This window comes from Pseudopipra pipra, chromosome 29 (genome assembly GCF_036250125.1).
Source record: "Pseudopipra pipra isolate bDixPip1 chromosome 29, bDixPip1.hap1, whole genome shotgun sequence".
Lineage (NCBI taxonomy): Eukaryota > Metazoa > Chordata > Aves > Passeriformes > Pipridae > Pseudopipra > Pseudopipra pipra.
In genome coordinates this window covers 2,420,306-2,438,953 of record NC_087577.1, presented here as the reverse complement: position 1 = coordinate 2,438,953, position 18,648 = coordinate 2,420,306, and the positions used below count along the sequence as shown (strand labels likewise).

Below are 18,648 nucleotides of genomic sequence, written 5' to 3'. Positions count from 1 at the left end.
TTGTGTCTGAGGGTGTGTGAGTGTGTGCGAGTGAGTCTGAGTGTTTCTGGGTGGGCCTGAGTGTTTCTGAGCGTTTCAGAGTGTTTCTGAGTGTGAGAGACTGTGTCTGAAAGTGTGCAAATATTTCTGAGTGTGTCTGGATGTGTGGGTGTGTGTTTGAGTGGGTCTGAGAGTGTTTGAGAGTGTTTAAGTGTGTCTGAGTGTGTGCGAGTGTGTCTGAGCATCTCTCAGTGTGCCTGAGTGTGTCTGAGGGTGTCTGAGTGTGTCTGGGTGTGTGGGACTGTGCTTCAGTGTGTCTGGATGTGTCTGGCTTCGTGAGAGTGTCTGAGTATGTCTGAGAATATCTGTGTCTGTGCAAATGTGTCTGGGTGTGTGCGTGTTTGAGTGTGCCAGAGTGTCTGAGTGCGTGCGAGTGGGTCTGAATGTGTCTGAGCGTATCTGAGTGTGTGCGAATGTGTCTGAGTGTGTGCGAACATGTGTGAGTGTGTCTGAATGTGTCTTAGTGCTTTCAAGTGTGTTTCAGTGTGTCTGGGTGTGTTTGAATATGTTCAGGTGTGTCTGAGTGTGTGCGAGTGTGTCTGGGTGTGTGGGAGTGTGTCTGAGTGTGTTTAAGTGTGTCTGCCTTTGTGGGAGTGTGTCTGAGTGTATCTGAATATGACCGAATGTGTCTGGATGTGTCTAAGTGTGTCTGAGTGTTTCTAAGTGTGTCTGAGTGTGTCTGTGAATAAGTGTGTCTGAGTGTGACTTAGTGCTTTCAAGTGTGTTTCAGTGTGTCTGGGTGTGTTTGAATGTGTTCAAGTCTGTGTGAGTGTGTGAGAGTTTGTCTGAGTGTTTCTAAGTGTGTCTGAGTCTGTGTGAGTGTGTTTGCATTTGAGAGTGTGCGAGTGTGTCTGAGTGTTTCTGAGTGTGTTTAAGTGTGTCTGTCTGAGTGCGTGTGAGTGTGTGCGAGCGTGTGAGCGTCTCTCAGTGTGCCTGAGTGTGTCTGAGCGTGTTTGAGTGTATCTGAGTGTCTGAGTGTATGGGACTCTGCTTGAGTGTGTCTGAGTGTGTTTAGGTGTGTCTGGCTGTGTGCAAGTGTGTCTGAGCGTGTCTGAGTGGGAATGAATGTGTGTGGGCATGTGCGAATGTGTCTGAGTGTGTCTAAGTGTGTCTGAGTGTGTCTGAGTCTGTGCTAATGTTTTTGCAGTTGTGTCTGGGCATCTGCGAGTGTATCTGTGTGTCTGTGTGTCTGAGTGTGCCTCAGTGCATCTGAGTGTATCTGAGTGTGTGTGGGAGTTCGAGTGTGACTCAGTGTCCATGAGTGTGCCTGAGTCTGATTGTTTGTCAGTGTTTGCAGGTGTGTCTGAGTTTATGCGATTGTGTCTGAGTGTGTTTAATTGTGTCTGCCTGTGTGGGAGTGTGTCTGAGTGTGTCTGAGTGTGTCTAAGTGTGTCTGGCTTTGTGAGAGTGTGATTGAATGTGTCTGAGAATATCTGTGTGTGCGCGAATGTGTCTGGGTTTGTGCAAATGTGTCTGAGTGTGCCTGAGTGTTTCTGAGTGTGTCTGAATGTGTGTGAATGTTTCTGAGTGTGTCTGGATGTTCGGGAGTGTGCGCGAGTGTGTCTGAGTGTGTGCGAGTGTGTCTGAGCGTCTCTCAGTGTGCCTGTGTGCATCTGAGCGTGTTTGAGTGTTCTGAGTGTGTCTGGGTGTGTGGGACTGTTCTTGAGTGTGTCTGAGTGTGCTAAGTGTGTCTGGCTGTGTGCGAGTCTGTCTGAGTGTGTCTGAGCATATCTGAGTGTGAGTGAATGTGTCTGGCTGTGTGCTAGTGTGTCTAAGTGTGTCTGAGTGTGCGAGTGTGTTTGAAGTTGTGTCTGAGTGTTTCTGAGTGTGTCAGAGTGTGTGTGACTGGGTTTGAGTGTTTCTGAGTGTGTCTGAGTGTGTCTGGGTGTGTCTGAGTGTGTCTAAGTTTAAAGTTAAGTTTACAGCACACCAGTCGATGGTCTGTTTGGCATTCCGCACTGGGCATCAGATGGGTATAGTGGACATGGCGGATATCTCTCCATCGCACCAAGATATAATCGATGAGGTGCCAATGCTTAGATCTGGGAGGCATCCAGGTTGTCTTCAGACTATTTTTCTGCTGAAAGATAGTATTAGTGATGCTGAGCTGTTGCTCCGCACAGAGTTCTAGCAGAAGTTGACCATTATCGTTGCAGTTTCCAACACCATGCTTGCCTAATATTCCTTTCCAGGCTTCAAATTTTTTTTCCTACTCTAGTGTTGAAATCACCAAGGATAATGATCTTATCATCTGCAGGAGCTTTTTGGGTAAGGCAGCGCAGGTCGGTGTAAAATTTATCTTTTTCAGCAGGGTCAGCTTGGAGAGTTGGGGCATATGTACTAAAGAGGACAACATGTTGCTTGTTGTGTAGTGGAAGGCGTAGGGAGATAATGAGGTCAGAATGACCTGTTGGCAGATTTTCAAATTTAGAACAATGGAGTTTTTAATCATGGAGCCAAATCCTGAGAGAACTCCTCTTATCAAAGAACATATGAATTTATAACTTGACATAGTTGTAACAAATTAGTCTTAGCTGTGAGAATAAACATATGTCGAATACCTGGAATAGTGATATAAAATGTATATGCATATGTTATAATGCAATGTTTGAAATAAATATCAGCCTCATGCCCTGTATCAGCATGGCAAATTCAGGAACCAAATTCCGTCTGTCCACCCAGCGCTGCTTGCTTATACTATATAATAAACTCTAATTTGGAAGAACTATTTTATGTGGAGACTCTGTTTCTCACAATGGTACAGAGAGCTGAGAAGGAAAGTGCAGATACCAGAGGGTGTGGTGTAGTTAAGTTGCACTTTGGACGTGGAACCAGCAACAGCTCTCTCACCTCGCACTTTTTTGAGCTGCATTCTTAATGGGTATTTTCATTTTTGTAGCTGGACTCTGTGAGAGTGAAAAAATTTATTAGTACATAAAATAAGGAAGGAGTTCATATTGCCTCTCAAGTGCTATGCAAATAAGAGTTTGCACATGAAATGGGAGATCAACAAAATCTTTTTGTCCTGAAATGTTCTTATCTGAAACCAGTGAGGAGACATTTTCACATTGTAGCTACAGTTTGGGCTGGTTTGTGTATACACAGCACTATCTGGTGGAGCTGTTGAACGGTGGCAGTGGGAATGTATGACTATGTACTTGAGAAAGATGTTAATGTCCCGCAAACCACTAAATGTGAAAATCTGAATATGAAAATGACAGTTACCACTCTCAAAGAAAACGTGCCAGAAGGACTGTACTGACCTTCGTGACATACTCGGGGACGGACTCCAAGGAGTGTGGTACACATGGAATCATTTATTACAATTCTTTCGCCATTTATATTTATATACCCCACTACATCAGCAGTAAATTCCTATTTTTAGCTTTTCTCTGTATCTACTTTTTAGTTAACCATTCTCTGTCCATGAAAATATAACACTACAGCAGTTTCCCACACACAAGTATATATCTCACCACATCTGCATTTATTTTGCCAAGTTCCCCTTCTAAGTTTCTCCCAAAGTCATATAATCTCTGTTCCCTGCAGACCTTCCCTTCCATTTACAGACATGTATTTGTACTTCAATGAAGTGGCAGTTACTTTTCTTTTGCAGCCCATAAACTGCACACACAACCATGGTGCACTGTGTTGCCTAAATTTGGAGAAATAATTCTCTGCACGGCTTCATGTATTACAAAGCAGTTCTTTAATTGTGCTGCCATTAGCACACAAAAATATATTTCACTCCCCACTGTCTTTACAACTTTATACTATCATCTAATTGCAATATTCAGTTTCTAATTAGAGTATTAGGTCATTACCACATCCGTTACATCCATCCTCAAAACCGTTCCTCCCATTGAACCACCCTCACCACACTTCCCGAGTTTGAGTCTGTGGTCTCAAAACGACCACCCCTTCATCTTCATCTTTGTCTTCTTCATCATCTCTGTCCTCCTTGGAACATCTTCAAGACTTCTAAGTAGGTTTTACTACTTACATCAGAAGAGGTGTGACTCTTATATCTATTTCTTAGAACATTTCTGCAGATAGTAGCTCTTCACCTCGTAAAACCTTTTGTCTGTTGGGATTCTTGACAACGAATGTTAAACAACATTTTTAGAAATCTTATACAAAGGTGCTTAGCAGGCTTAAATTACTATCGAATAAAATCTTATATAACATGGATTTTGCGGCATCAACTGCACGTTCAGTGTTTGCTATATGTAGCGTCAAGCACGTTCGGTCTCACAGAGTCTGAAATGTCCATGTACTTCCTGCACAGAAAAATGTGTCCAGGAAACTGCTTCTTTTTCAACATGTCAGTGCCAGGTAGTTTCCTTCTCCGCTTTTTCTACCATCACATTCTTTGCACTCTTGCACTCCGAATCTAAACTGAACAGTTTCTGGCTTCGTCTCACACAGATAAATGTGCCAGGACAAAAAGCTCTCTCGGACCTTTCCCCTTGTGTTTGGAAACTTGGGCTATGAACTTTCCTTTCACACTCTATATACTGTCACATTCTTTCAGTCTTGCAGAGATTCCTGTACCTAAACTGTCAGTTGTAAATATTGGTCACAGAAGGTGCCCACTCAGCAAGCTGTTGCTATCTCCACCTTGAACTCCCAGAAAAAAAAACAGTGCTGGGCATCAACTTTCCTTTGCAGGCTGCGAACTGCACTGCATACACGTTATGTTTTTTTTCTTTCCAGATGACTATGTCATCACATTTTTTTCACTCTCAGTGAACCCACTACAAACTGGCAAAAATCTCTGTCGCAAAGTGTGCTAGATGAGAAAGATCTTGCTTCCTTGACATTTAACTCACATCCTTTGAAAAGCAACTCACGCCCTGGAGATAGGCACTTTTCTGCTCAGCTTCATCATAATCTCTCAGTCTTGCAGAGCTCATCTTCAAAAGTTAGAAAGTCCAGCAATCACTCCCATATAAAAGTCTTAGTACAAAAAGCCATTGCTGGCCTTCACTTTCCTCTTGCAACTCATAAACTGAACCACACTGTGCAGTTCTCTGAATTTTCCTGCTCAGATTATGTACTCTCATACATTTTCTGTCTCGGAAAGATGAGATATAAAACTATATCCATTCAGCATCTGGTCCCTCAGAAAAGGTTCCAAAAGAAATTCTGTCCTGGACTGAACCCTTCTTTTGCAATTTATAAAACTTCACTGACAACGAGACAGTTTGCCTTCCTTCCCAGCTATATGCAGGATCACATTCTTTCAGTCTCTAAGAGCCATGATCCAAAACTGAAACCTTCCACTAACTACTTCCACACTAATGGTGCCAGAACAAAGATCTTGTCACTGTTACTGGTTCACAAACACCACACGATGGCAGTATGGACTTGCAAAAGAAGTAAATGTACCAGAATTATCACTAAATCGGCTAAAGTGCAGATCCAAGTTGAACAAGTCTAGTCACTATTCTCAAACAAATTGTGTCAGGCCAGAAATATTCCACTGACCTTCCCTTTCCATTTGCAAACTTTTTTTTTTTTGCATCACACTCAAGCAGCAACATGACCCCTTCCCAATTATATGTACTAGGAATTCTTTTCACTCTCTCAGAGTCCAGCTCCAAAATTGAAAATATCTAGCAAAAGACAGATCACAAAAGTGCCAGGTGAAAAAACTGTTGCTGGTTCTACCTTCAGCTGCAGGCACTGAACTGCACCACACACCTCGATACTCTGCACTTTTCTTCTCAGCTCTGAGTAGCATTATAATCCTTCAGTCTCACAGAGTCAGGATCCACATCTGAACTGAAACACATCTCTGACTCTAAAAGACAAAAAGCTCAACAGCTTGGCTTTTGCTTTCCTGCTCTACCAGGTCAACGCTTCCATTCAATAACACTGTATATGGGGAAAAGTAATTAAATTCTCCAAGACACTCTCTAAATCACCCGAAGTGTGGATGCAAAATTGGTTTCCTTGCCATAGAGAAGAACTATGTCCACACCTTCAAAATAGAATACATCTTGGTATTGTTCCCATACAAAGATGCCAGAACACTGTTGCAGGGGCTTTGCCTCTCCTAGGCAGTCTATTCATCTGCACACCGGGTGACTCAAGACTGGGGATAGCTGCTTACATCGACCACCTCTGTCCCTCCTTCCATTACAGGTTCCCCCTTCATTTTGGGTCCCCCAATGTTGGGGTGCCAATCAATTTCAGGATGCCTACTCCATTTTGGGCTTACTCCCAAATTTTGGGGTGTCACGCCTCCATTTCTGGGTCCCTGTTCTCCATTTTGGGATGTCCCCTCTCCAAGAGGCACCACTTTGGGGTGCCTCTCCCTCCATTTTGGCCCCCTTCCCCCATTTTGGTGTTTCCCCTGCACTTCGGAATTTCCCTTTTCCATTTTAGGTTCCCTCCCCACTTTGGGATCCCCTCTCCATTTTGCAATCCTTTCCGACATTTTTGTGTTCTCCCCCATTCTGAGTTCTTCCCCCTCCATTCTGGGGTCTTCCCCCTATATATTGGGGTGCCCCTCCGTACTTCAAGGTTTCCTCATCATTTTGAGGCCCCCCCCTCCACTTTAGGTTCCCCCCCCCAGTCCCCTTGGTGTTGCTTCCCTCCATTTTGAGTGTGTCTCCCTATTTTAGGGTTCTCCTCAGAAATCTCACCTTAGGGGGCTCTGACATGGGAGGATGAGTATTGGGACCCTCCTAAGCCTCCTCTGCACCCCCAAACCCTGGCTTCAGGGGGCTTGGCCATAGGGGGGCTCGGGCCATGGGGTACCCTGGTTGTAGTTGTTGCAGTTGGTCTGGGGGGCTGAAAAGGGGACTCACTGAGGGGGGTGTTTTGGGTTGCCTGTGTGGGTTTTAGGGTTTCGCTAGGGAGGTTTTGGGGTGCCCCTGAGAGGTTTGGAATGTCACTGGGGCCTTGGAGGGCTCTGTCATCGGGGAAGGGGGGGCACCCTGGAGATGATCTGGGGGGTGGTGTGGTACTAAAGGGGTGGTCAGATCTCCAGTTGGGATCCCCCAAACACAGACACAGACACGGGTAGGGCAGAGACACAAGTGCCACATACATGTGAGAGTGTGGGAGTGCAGGGGGTGCTGGGAGGGGTTAGGCCTGAGGGCACTGACATGTGTGAGCACACTGTGTGTGTGGTAGCACATGTGAGCATGCACAACTCTGTGTGTGTGAGCACACGTGAGTGTGCACAACTGTGTGAGTGTGCACGTGTGTGTGTGCGCGCACGCACGTGTGCGAGCATGTGTGGAGAACCCCGTTACTATGGGGGAGGACCCCAAAACAGGGGTCAACCCCGATAAGCCCCCTGCACCACCGTCCCAGCAATAAACCCCCAAAAAAGGTCTCAAATAATGCCCCAAAATGGATGGGGGACCCCAAATAGAGGTGGGGGGAGGGAGCAAAATGGAGCGGGACACCTCAAAATGGAGCTGGGAGGCATTCTGTGGGGCTTTGCTCCCCCCCCCCCCCGGAACCTGGCTGCAATGAGGGGGAGTTTGGGTATTTTTCGGGGGGAAGGGGGTTGGGAGTCAGGGAATGTTTTGAGTTCGGAGGGGGCTGATGCAGTTCCTCCAGTGCAGAGATATTTGATTTTAAGCGTTTTTATTTAGGCTCTTTATTTTATTTTACTCAATGCTTTATTTTATTTGTCTTTATTCTAGCTTTGTATTTTAGAGTTTATTTTAAACTTTATTTAATTTTAGACTTTATTATTCATATCAGAACCATCACCCCAGAGGCATCAAATGTTCATGCAATGCATCACTATATGGACAGTATTCCTTATGAGAAAAAGCTTCAATTCTTTGTAAAATACAGTTTATTTTCTCCTCATAACCAGTGTAACCTTTCTGATATGTAACAATGCTTGTTTTAAAATACCTTGGAGAGGGTCAATAATAGAGCATTTTTTAACCTGCTTTGTTCCAATATTTTAGTCACCCTGGGCAACAGCGGCACCTGAGAGCCATGAACTTGTCAGGTCAAACAAATGTCATTTGATGTAATTTGTTATTTGAATACTGAAAGCCTGACAGGTTAAAATCATACATGTGTTTATCCCTTGGCCCCTCTCCTACAAATTTTATATTTTTATACTATTTTGATTAGTTTTTACATTTTTTTTATCACATATAGGCTATTTTGGTTATTGACAACTCAGCACATATGCCTGTAGCAGACACTCTAATACTGCTGTATGGAAGGTCCCTGTCGATGCTGTTCTCTCGGAAGCTTTGTGTTGAGCAGAGAACTTCTATTGCAGGTGGAGTAGGAGCTTCAGACAAAGTTTATTAGAGAAGCCCTCCCATTGAGTCATGAGGTGCAGAAAGGGTTCCCTTGCTTTTTAAACTCCTTCTCAGACAGGAGTCTGGGTGCAGCTGAATCCAATCTTAGCCACAGACTGCCAATGGTTTAAGGAATTATAGAGGTGCGATTGAACCTTTGTACAACTTTGTGCTGCAGGACTAAGGATGGCAAATCAGATATATAAAAATATTTATTATGATAAATGATTAGACAAAAATATCTTAATGTGAATTATTTACTACACAGTATAGAAGCTAAAATTACTAGTATAGCTTAGTATAGTGTAGTATAGTGCACTATAGTCAAGCATTTATATCAAAGCTACCAAAAAAGAAAGAAATAGTTACTAAGTAGAGGTTGATGTAACTCACCCATACCAACAGCTGTGGGTATATCTCTTTCACTCAGCCTCGAGGAGTAACCTTGAGAGATGTCCCCCGCTCAGGGGAGGAATCTCCACACACACACGCTCCACAGAAAGTGTATGTTAGAAGAACTTGCCGTATGAAAGTGGACTGGACCTTTATAGTATGAAGTGATTGACTGTCAGGCTCCGGCCCAACTGTGACAGCTTAGCATTTTTAGATGATACTTTACCGTATCTGCCAAATCTTTGCTTCACTATTGGGATGTTAACTTTGGGGTAATTTGAGTTAGACTAGTTTTAGCATAATTCAACACCAAACCCAGCATGATACACCCCCTCTCAGTCCACCACTAACATCCTTGCAAATAGGGTACTGTTCCGAGTTGCTTGACCACATTCCAAGGACAGAGCATCCTGCTACAACTGCATTGTGGTTGTTCTTTCTGGCTGCTCTGTGCAGGGTTGAGGTGTGTTGAGGTACTGAGGGTTTTGTAATCATCATCATCATAGCCAGTCTTCACGGACAAGGATTTGGGAGAGGTCTTTACCCTTCGAGACACAGTGTGCGCTGAGCTGAGCCCACCCTTTAATCCTAAAGTTCATCTGCCGGGGCCAAGCGAGCTCAGACAGTGGCAGCGAGGACCTCAGGACGCAGGTTTGATTAGAGTGACCTTCTCTTAGATGGATGGCCTTACAGGGCTGACGAGCTCCATCTGCCCGGGGAAGTCCCCTGACCGGGAATCGAACCTGGGCCGCGGCGGTGAGAGTGCCGCATCCTAACCACTAGACCACCAGGGGGCCCCGGGTTTTGTAATAAAATAAAAGGAATAGCATGACAGATGCTGCCTTGCTTTGACCAATGCGCTCGCAAAGCTGCGTTGCCTGCGGCGTGCATGGAGCCGGAAATTGCTCCAGCCAAGGCTCACAGAAGGGGATTTCCTGCTTCCATGGGCTGTCACAGAATTGGAGCGAAGCGATAAAGGGAATCACAGAACAAGACTGCTTTGGGTTGGAAGGGACCTTAAGGACCACCTAAGTCCAAACCCCTTCCAACAGGTTGCTCCAAGCCTTGTCCCACCTGGCCTTGAACACCTCCCAGAGACGGGGCATCCACAGCTTCTCCGGGCAACCTGTGCCAGTGCCTCACTACCCTCACAGGAAGGAATTTTTTCCCCCACATCTCATTCTCCAGACTTGCTCCTCCTTGCACATCCTTCCTGTGCTGGGGGGCCCAGCACTGGAGGCAGCACTGCAGGTGGAGTCTCAGCAGAGCAGAGGGGCAGAATCCCCCCATCATGTGCTGCCCAGGCTGCTGGGGATGAGCCTGGCATAGCATTGGCTTTCTGGGCTCGTTGAGCTGGGTCACGTTGAGCTTCTTGTCAACCCATACCCCAAAGTCCTTCTCCCTGGGCCTGTGTTTGTGCTTGGGGTTGCCTGGATGCAGGTTCAGCACCTGCCCTTGGCCTCACTGAACCTCCTGGGGTTGTCACAGACCTACTTGCCCGCACCCACCCTCCTCTGCCATGGGCATTAAACACACAGAGCCTGAAACAACATGTTTATTTTGGGGCAAAGAAGAGAAGTTTCAGTCTGGAATCCTCACCCCAGGAGCAGTGTCCCCCAGTGCAGAGACACCAACAGTAACAGACTTTTCCCCTCGTCCAGGGTTTTATCCATCCCTCCCAGACTTCAGACAAATCTTCCCCAGTTCAGCCTCAGCACTGGGTCGTGGCATTGAGAGCTCATCCCTACGTCAAGGTCAAGGCAGCTAGCTCTCTCTGGTGGAGACTCAACCCCTCACTCCTGGGCTGCTTCGGGCGCCGCGGGCTGCTTGCTTTGGTTGTCACCCTTCTTTTTGTGCCCTGACACGATATCATCAATACGGAGGAGGAGAACTGCAGTCTGCAGAGAAACCCCGCACCCAGGGCTTGTCAGGAGCTCAGCAAAAAAAAAAAAAAAAACCCAGCCTGCCCGGTTCACATGCCATGCAACCACCAGCCTATGGTTCTTTCAGCACAGGAGAAGGGACACTGTGCCTTGCAGGCACGTGGGAACAGCAAGGGGATGCTTTACCCTCCACCATGGAAACAAAGACACCCATCTTTTCTCATTGACTGACAGAGAACAGACACAGCGTCCCTTTGAGGAACAGCCTTTGATCCAACACCAGTGAGAGAATGGCAGGATCTGTAATGAGGGGGGCAGCTGACACACAGCAGCCCCAGCCAGCATAAAGCGCCCAGGGAACTGACAATTCCAGCATGCTGCTGGCATGGGATTGCTCACATGCAGCTCTGTCTGGCCCTGGGAGCAGCCTGTCCCTGTGAGAACCATTTGGAGGAAAAGGTGGGATGGAATATGCTGAATTTTAGCCACAGGATCAAAAACCAAGCTTTGTGAAAGCCCGATTCTGGGCTCCCACATCTCTCATCATCTCACCTTTGACAGCAGCAAGCTCAGACACCTGCACAGCCCATGCTGGATGTGTGACATCCACCCAAGCACCCCAGTGCAAAGGGAGGTGCTTTGCATCCTCCTCTCGCAAGGGATATGCCACAGAGGCTCTGGAGTTCCCACCTCTCCTTACCTCCACGGCTGTTTTGTAGGTCTGCAGTTTGACAGCCAAGGGCTCCCAGATCCCTAGCTCTTTCATGTCAACCAGGGCTCCAGTCTCCCCATTCACCCCCCATGTCTGGCTGCCTTCCTGGGTGTGCTTGGCCTGGAAGCAGAAAGACAGGTGTAGGGTGAGACAGCAAATTCCCCTCTAGAAGCTCACAGCGACCATGGGCTCAGGAAACAGTAACAGGCCATTAGAATAGTCTCAATTTTGGAGTTCATACAAGAACGTTACTGGCAGCCTGACAAAGGCATTGCTATGAAGGGTGACTGATCCCTAGGGCTGTGCAGAGCGGGAAGGGGCTGACTCCCTCCTGGTGCCCCATGCCTTACCCTGAGTGAGGTCAGAACACGGATGGTACTGGCGCCACAGTTCTGGATCAGCGTCCGGGGAATGACCTCCAGAGCCTGGGCCACTGCACGGTAGGGCCACTGCTCCACACCTGTCATGCCCTTGGACCTCTCAGTCAGTGCATGGGACACAGCCATTTCAGTGGCTCCCCCGCCCGGCACCAGCTGGGGGTCCATGAGGACATTCCGGCACACCTGCATGGCATCCTGCAGGTTGCGCTCCACCTCCTGCAACAGGCACAGATCACAGGATTGCTGAGGTTACAAAAGCCCTCTAAGATCAGAGTCCAACCATTCCCTCAGCACTGCCAAGGCCACCACTAACCCATGTCCCCAGGTGCCACATCCACATGGCTGTTAAACCCCTCCAGGAATGGGAACTCTCCACCACTGCCCTGGGCAGCCCGTGCCAGTGCCTGACCACATTTTCCATGAAAAAATTTTCCCTAATATCCAATCTAAACCTCCTCTGGTGCAACCTGAGGCCATTTCCTCTTGTTCTGTCACTTGTTACCAGGGTGAGGAGCCTGACCCCCACCTGGCTACAACCTCCTGTCAGGTAGCAGTAGAGAGACTCAGAGATCCCTGTTGGGACCCCCCAGCTCCCTCAGCTGCTCCTTGTGCTCCAGACCCTTCCCCAGCTCTGCTGCCCCTCTCATTATTAACTGGAGCACCACACCAGCTGAAAGCTCAACCCACAGTCTGCTGGCCATGACTTACTGACACCACGAATGTGGCTGGGACAGGAGGTGAAGCAACCCATGCTTACCCTCCCCACACTTACCGCTAAGATTTCCTTGCTGGCTCCCCGCAGGATGATCGTGCAAGCCTTGGGCTCTTTGCAATCAGTGATGAAGGCAAAATACTCATCTCCTATTTTTTTCACTTCAAAGAGCCTGGCACCAGTTCCCACATCCTCCTCCCGGAGCTCATCTGTGCGACTGACGATGCGAGCTCCACAGGCCCTGGAACACCAAAACATCACATCAGACACTCACAGATAAGAACTGGGGAGAAGGAGCAAGATCAGAACACGCCCATGCCATGCACAGCGGGAACAGGCTCGAGCCAGGAGCCGGCACTTACCTGGCGATCCGGTTGTTGTCAGTCTTCCGCACCCTGCGGATAGCAGTAATGTTGGCTCTCATCAAGTAGTGCTGGGCCAGGTCTGAAACGAGATTTTTGCAAATTTAGTGATGAATCAGTGGTATCGTGACAAATTTTATGTGTTTATCAGTGATCAATTCAGCTATTCTAGTTCCAGTCTTTAAAGCAAAAAGGATTATGGAAAAAATCCTAAACGTAGCTTCTTAAACCAGGTTGCAAGGCAAAATGGCAGCACAGCTCTCAAGAGTTTAAGACAGCCTCACTTGTATTTTGGTATCTTTCCAAAATGCTGAAAAAGCAAAATATTATTGTAAGAGTCCAAGTTCACATGGCAACACCAAGGACCAACTTCAATGCCCGCAGTGTACAACTACTTGCTAGAAAGCTAAAATACAAACCAAAACTAGGTTCCACACCAGGTTTGCGGAGGAGTTGTGCTAATTTGCTACTGGGTTTTTTTTTTGTTTCTTTTCAAGTTTCTGAACCGTGAATTTAACACCATTTAACATCATGAACCTCAGTGAAATGAATTCAACACAAAGAAGGATCATGTATGCTATTACCAGAAACTCCTTTTTCTGTGATGACCAGATCTGGCTTGACTCTTATCAGATCCTCACACATTTGCTGAATGTACTCCTCCTCCATCTGCAGGATGCGGGCAAAGTCTTCCTCTCGTGTAATTTCAATGTCAGTCTGCACAAAAGACATATAAACAGCTCAGTGTGTTCATCCCAACCCTTCACCATGTTAGACACACATCCCCCACGTCAAGCAGCTAAACTCCTCCAGTATCACCAGGAAAAGAGTCAGGGATGAACACCACGGATCAAATAAACTGTGACATCGTGTCAGCTGAGGCTTAGCATTAGTTCAAGCTCAGAAATATTTCTTTAGCTCTTTACCAGCACACAGATACACAAACTGCTGTAGCTGCTTCAATGAGTCAAAGCGCTGTGGCCTCACTCCTGTTTTTCTGGACTCCACAGCAGAATTAGCCCACATGTGCACAACGCCTTTGAGAGGCACAACACAGAAAGCCTTTCACCACTTGTGCTTTTAACAAGCCATCTGCATTTGTTCACTTTACATGTCCTAAATCAAGAGTGGTGGACATCTCCAACAGGACCCACATTACCTGGCTCTCTCCTTTCTTGTACTCTAGAGAACAATCCAGAAGGACAATGCGTGGATTCTTAATAAGACGACGCATTTTGGGATGGGTCACATCTTTATTCACCATGATTCCACGCAAAACACATGAGTCTTCACTAAAACCACCTGGAATCTGACAGACACAAGGAAGGGGGGAAATGAGACGAGTCAGTTTAGTCCATAAAAACCTGTGTATCTGAAGGTTTCTCCTGAAACTGTCTGTCCCATGTACAGAAAAGGGAAAACCTCTCCCAAGTAATCATAGCGCATCCAGGTCATGATATAAAGTTTAATTTTAAGTGCATATTGACTTAGATTTCAAGTGAGAAGCTGTGGAAGAGCTTAAGAAACTTTTCACATCCTACTGCCCGGCAACGCATTTCGTCTTCCATCTTCCAAATGCAACTGAAATTATCTTTTTGACAAATATTCCAAAAGGGTTGAAATAACAGCCCCTCTTTGCAGTGCAAACCAGCGAAGCCAACAGCACTGACTGAAATGTCTTTGAGGGTGGTTATGTCTGTGGACTGCAGAGAGGTAACACAAAATTCTTCCCACTGCACCCCACAGTCAGCTAGTTCAGAACAAGAAAGGGGCACACAGGGATAAGAAACAGTTCAGGACACACTCACCTTTTCTACTTTTGCGTATTTTTTAATATCAATTTCCCTTCTGCCATTTTCTTCAAACTCCACGGTCTTAACGGCATCAAGAGCGATGCTACAGGCCAAGTCAGACCAGCGGTTTATTGCCTTTGTGTTTATCGCACTCTTTATTATTTTAAGCATCATCTCTTTGTTGTTCACATCCACTGGAGTGCTGGGACAAAGAAAAACCAAAGAGCAAACTGAGTATTACTCCAAGCTGTTTGTCCTTTTGAGTCTCTCTCCAATTATGTTAATTGTATTCTAACATAACTGCCTAAAGCAGCAGCTGCTTGAAGCAGTACAGAAAGCCCACATCCCTCCTTTCTAACTCCCACCATCCCATACTTACCCAATTTTCTTCAGAATACTGATCATGTCATCCAGAGCCTTACGATAAGCCCAGATGATCACAGTTGGGTGCATCTGCTGTTCAAGAAAGTGTTCAGCAACAGAGAGCATCTCTCCAGCTAAAAAAAAATAAAAAATAAATCAAAATCCCTCAGATAAATTAGGAGGATAATTGCCACTCAAGACAGAAGAGCAGCATACCAGACAAAATGTATCTTCTATCCATGCAAGGAGCTCTAACATCACCTATACCTTTCTTTACCCTTAGTGGTGGTTATCCCAGGGAAAGCACAACTTCCCAAAGCATGGAGCTGATCACCTAAGGGTCTCATGAACAAAGCATGCTCTTGCACAGTAAAAAAAAAAAAAAATATCCATTTTAAGGTTGGTAAATAACTCATTATGGGCCCTGATAAGCAAAGAGGGCGAACTCCAGCCTCTAAACAAACTGTCTGAGTCAACCTCCTTACCAAGGATAATGACAGATGTGGTCCCGTCTCCGACTTCTTCATCCTGCGTGCGGCTGATCTCTATCATTGATTTTGCAGCTGGATGCTGGACTTGGATCTGTGCAGGAGCAAGGGGTATGGATTTGTTCCAGAATACTAAAGCAGAAACATCTTGCGTTGCTCAATGGAACAAATATCACAGCTTTAATACAGTTTTAAAGGCATTCTTGCACAACCACAGCAAAGCTCTTCCTTCTTTTTCTGACCAAAATCAAGCCTTTGTATTTGACAATGTTGTGTCCCTCACCGTTTTTCAGGCATTAGAGTTTTTTGGATGTTCTTTCAACAGCACTTGTACTAGAGAGAAAATAATTTCTTGGTATCATTACGTGGCATTGTGAATATCACTGTCTACTCAGAAGATCTTGATGCAACTGATTATAGGTAGAGTTACCAAAGCATTTACATCAGTCTTATAAAAACTCTATGAAACTTCCCATCCCAGGATCAAACCTACATTTCTGCAGAACAAGAGCATTTGCTGGAAATGTTTCACTCCTCCCCAGTGAGCACCTTTCTGGCTCTCAGGACAGATGAGATCATACAGCTCTATTGGCACTCAAGACTCCAGAATATTCCGACTCACGTGTTAAGCAAGACAATCCTTCAGGAGAAACTTACTTCTCTAAGAATAGCATTGCCATCGTTGGTCATCACAATGCCACCCATGGGGTCCAAAAGCATCTGCAACCACAAGAAAACCAATACTTGTGCTGCAGCATTGGTGATGCAGCTGACTAGAAACATCCCACAGAACAGCACAAGTTCTTACCTTCATCATAGCTCTTGGTCCTAAACATGTTCGGATAATGTCAGCAATGGTCTAGGGGAAACCAAAGAAATTAAGTACTACAGGTAAGCGTCAAAGAGTCTAAAAAAACCCCATAGTGGGTCTGAAACCAGCAGTCCCTGTGAAATTTAAGCAACCCAACAACTCTGCCATGGCTGAGAGGCAGACAAGGTTTAAGAACTGTCTGGAAATGAGAACACAGGGATTATAAGGGCACTGGTACTACACTGTATTATTATCTCAGTCAGATGTCAAAACTGAGGTGCTTTCAGACTTTGCAGAGAAAGGAGGTTTGGTGGGTTAAACCCCTCTATGTGCAGTTATAGGGCACCCCTTACATGAATAGTGCAGATGTTTTATTTTTTATACAGAATTTTTATATAAAAGTATAAAAATATCTTCTGTTAACACAGGAAATTATTTTCTATGTTGCTTCTTCTATTCTGGGTTCATATAGACTAGAGAAAATATGCTTCAGATCCAGCTTTCCCTCAGAAATATAAAAATACACACACACGGAGAAAAAAAAGAATAATCAAAACAGCCTGATACGAGAATTTGGTACCTTCGCAGCAGTGATGTTTCCTGTCTGGACTTTTCTTCCAGACTCACGTTTTGTGTTCTGACCTAAAGCATACAGAAAAAATGAATTTAATCAAGTACAATCAAGTACAACGCAGTAAGGATGCAGCCACACCTCTCAGTCACACACATATGACATGTGACCAGTTCTAAATTCAGAGTTTACATTATAAATACGGCAGTCATGATGAGAAACACACTGACAGAAGAGCGTCAGCAAAAAACACTCCCTATTATAACAGAACTCCTTGTGAGCATCCTAACTGAGACAAAGCTTTGCAACCCTGAAACAGAAACCTATTGCCCCAGAAAATCAAACTGCAGGGACTCAGTAGGATCTGCCAGATCCCACGTGGCCGAGGAGGTGCTGTTGCACAGCACTGTTCAGTCACAAAAAGTTACAGAGGCCTAGGCACAGTTCAAAGAACTGGGTGAACGTGAAGTTAATCCACTAGACAGACGTTGCCTTTGGCACATGAGGGTGAGCAGCCCCCAGGGTACCACAGGCTCACAATCACAGCTGGGGACCAGTTGTCAACAGGCTCTGCCCTAGAGCTGAAGGCTGCTCTTCTGCTACTACAAGCCTGGCCCAGGTATGCACAGATTTACTCAGAAGTAGGTGCATCCACATGGAGAGGTGTAAGACAGAACAAAAGGGGCCCTGGGCTCCAACAGTCTGCCTCCTAGGCTAATAGGGAATGGAGCAGATGGAGAGATGGGAATGCGATACTCAAGCAGAAATAAATCCTTGTGTTGGAGAGTGGTGAGAGAATCATAAAATGGTTTGAGTTGGAAGGGACTTAAAGACCATCTAGTTCCAAACCCCTTCCACGGGCAGGGACATCTTCCACTATCCCAGGTTGCTCCGAGCCCCATCCAACCGGGCCTTGGAACACTTCCAGGGAGGGGGCAGCCACAGCTTCTCTGGGCAACCTATGCCTATGCTAGTGACTCACTTCCCTCCCAGGGAAGAATTTCTTCTCACTATCCCATCTAACCCTGCCCTCTGGCAGTGGGAAGCCATTCTCCCTTGTCCTAAGTCCCTCTCCAGCTCTCCTGGAGCTCCTTTAGGCACTGGAAGGAGCTCTAAAGTCTCCCTGGAGCCTTCTCCTCTCCAGGTTAACACCCCCAGCTCTCCCAGCTTGGCTCCAGAGCAGAGGGGCTCCAGCCCTCGGAACATCTCCGTGGCCTCCTCTGGACTCGCTCGGGCAGCTGCATGAGCTTCCAATGCTGAGGGCCCTGAGAACTGGGGTTCACAGGGGATTCAAACGGGGTAGCACAAAGAAACTCGCTGAAAAGGCCCGACAAGAAACGGGAAAGAGAACCGGAGAGCTGCCGGGAAAGGCCTGACAGCAGCGGGGGCCAGAGATCTTCCGCGCAGGGCGCATAGAGCGGCCAGGCCGAAGCTGTGGATAGGGGGCTACCAGAGGCAGTTCAGACGCGCCGGTGGCGGCAGCGGTGCCCGGCGGACCCCTGGGAGCAGAGCGGGCCCGCCTGGGCCGCGCTCCGTGAGGGAGCGCCCGGCCATGAGGGGACCCAACATGGCGGCGGGGAGGCCGAGCAGCAAAGCGGGGTGGGGGCGCGGCGCTGCCCTTCCCTCACCCTCCACCCTGGGACCCCGCCAGGGGGGCCTGGCCGGGGAGGCAGCACTCACTGAGGACCAGGACGGGGCGCGGGCCCATCATCGCGGCGGCTGGAGAGCGGCGGAACCTTCTGGAGCCCCGGACCTGCCGCCTCACGGGGCCGCCACGGCGCGCACCGCCCCGCGCCCCTCGCCGGCCAATCGCGACGCGGGCGCGCGCCCGGAGGCCAATCAGAACGGCA

At 47.0% G+C, this 18,648-nt stretch overlaps 1 protein-coding gene across 1 annotated transcript; it reads right to left on the bottom strand.

The window, feature by feature from the left end:
• Positions 1–10,264: 10,264 nt before the first annotated feature.
• CCT3 (chaperonin containing TCP1 subunit 3) lies at positions 10,265–18,628 on the bottom strand. Its single transcript, XM_064638651.1, has 14 exons — positions 18,479–18,628; positions 16,808–16,869; positions 16,225–16,275; positions 16,074–16,136; positions 15,414–15,510; positions 14,945–15,062; positions 14,581–14,767; positions 13,932–14,081; positions 13,357–13,489; positions 12,773–12,854; positions 12,471–12,651; positions 11,669–11,914; positions 11,307–11,438; positions 10,265–10,621 (listed from the first exon to the last, which is right to left on the bottom strand). The coding sequence occupies exons 1-14, from the start codon at positions 18,507–18,509 to the stop codon at positions 10,517–10,519; spliced, it is 1,638 nt and encodes a 545-aa protein (XP_064494721.1). The 5' UTR covers positions 18,510–18,628; the 3' UTR covers positions 10,265–10,516.
• Positions 18,629–18,648: the final 20 nt, after the last annotated feature.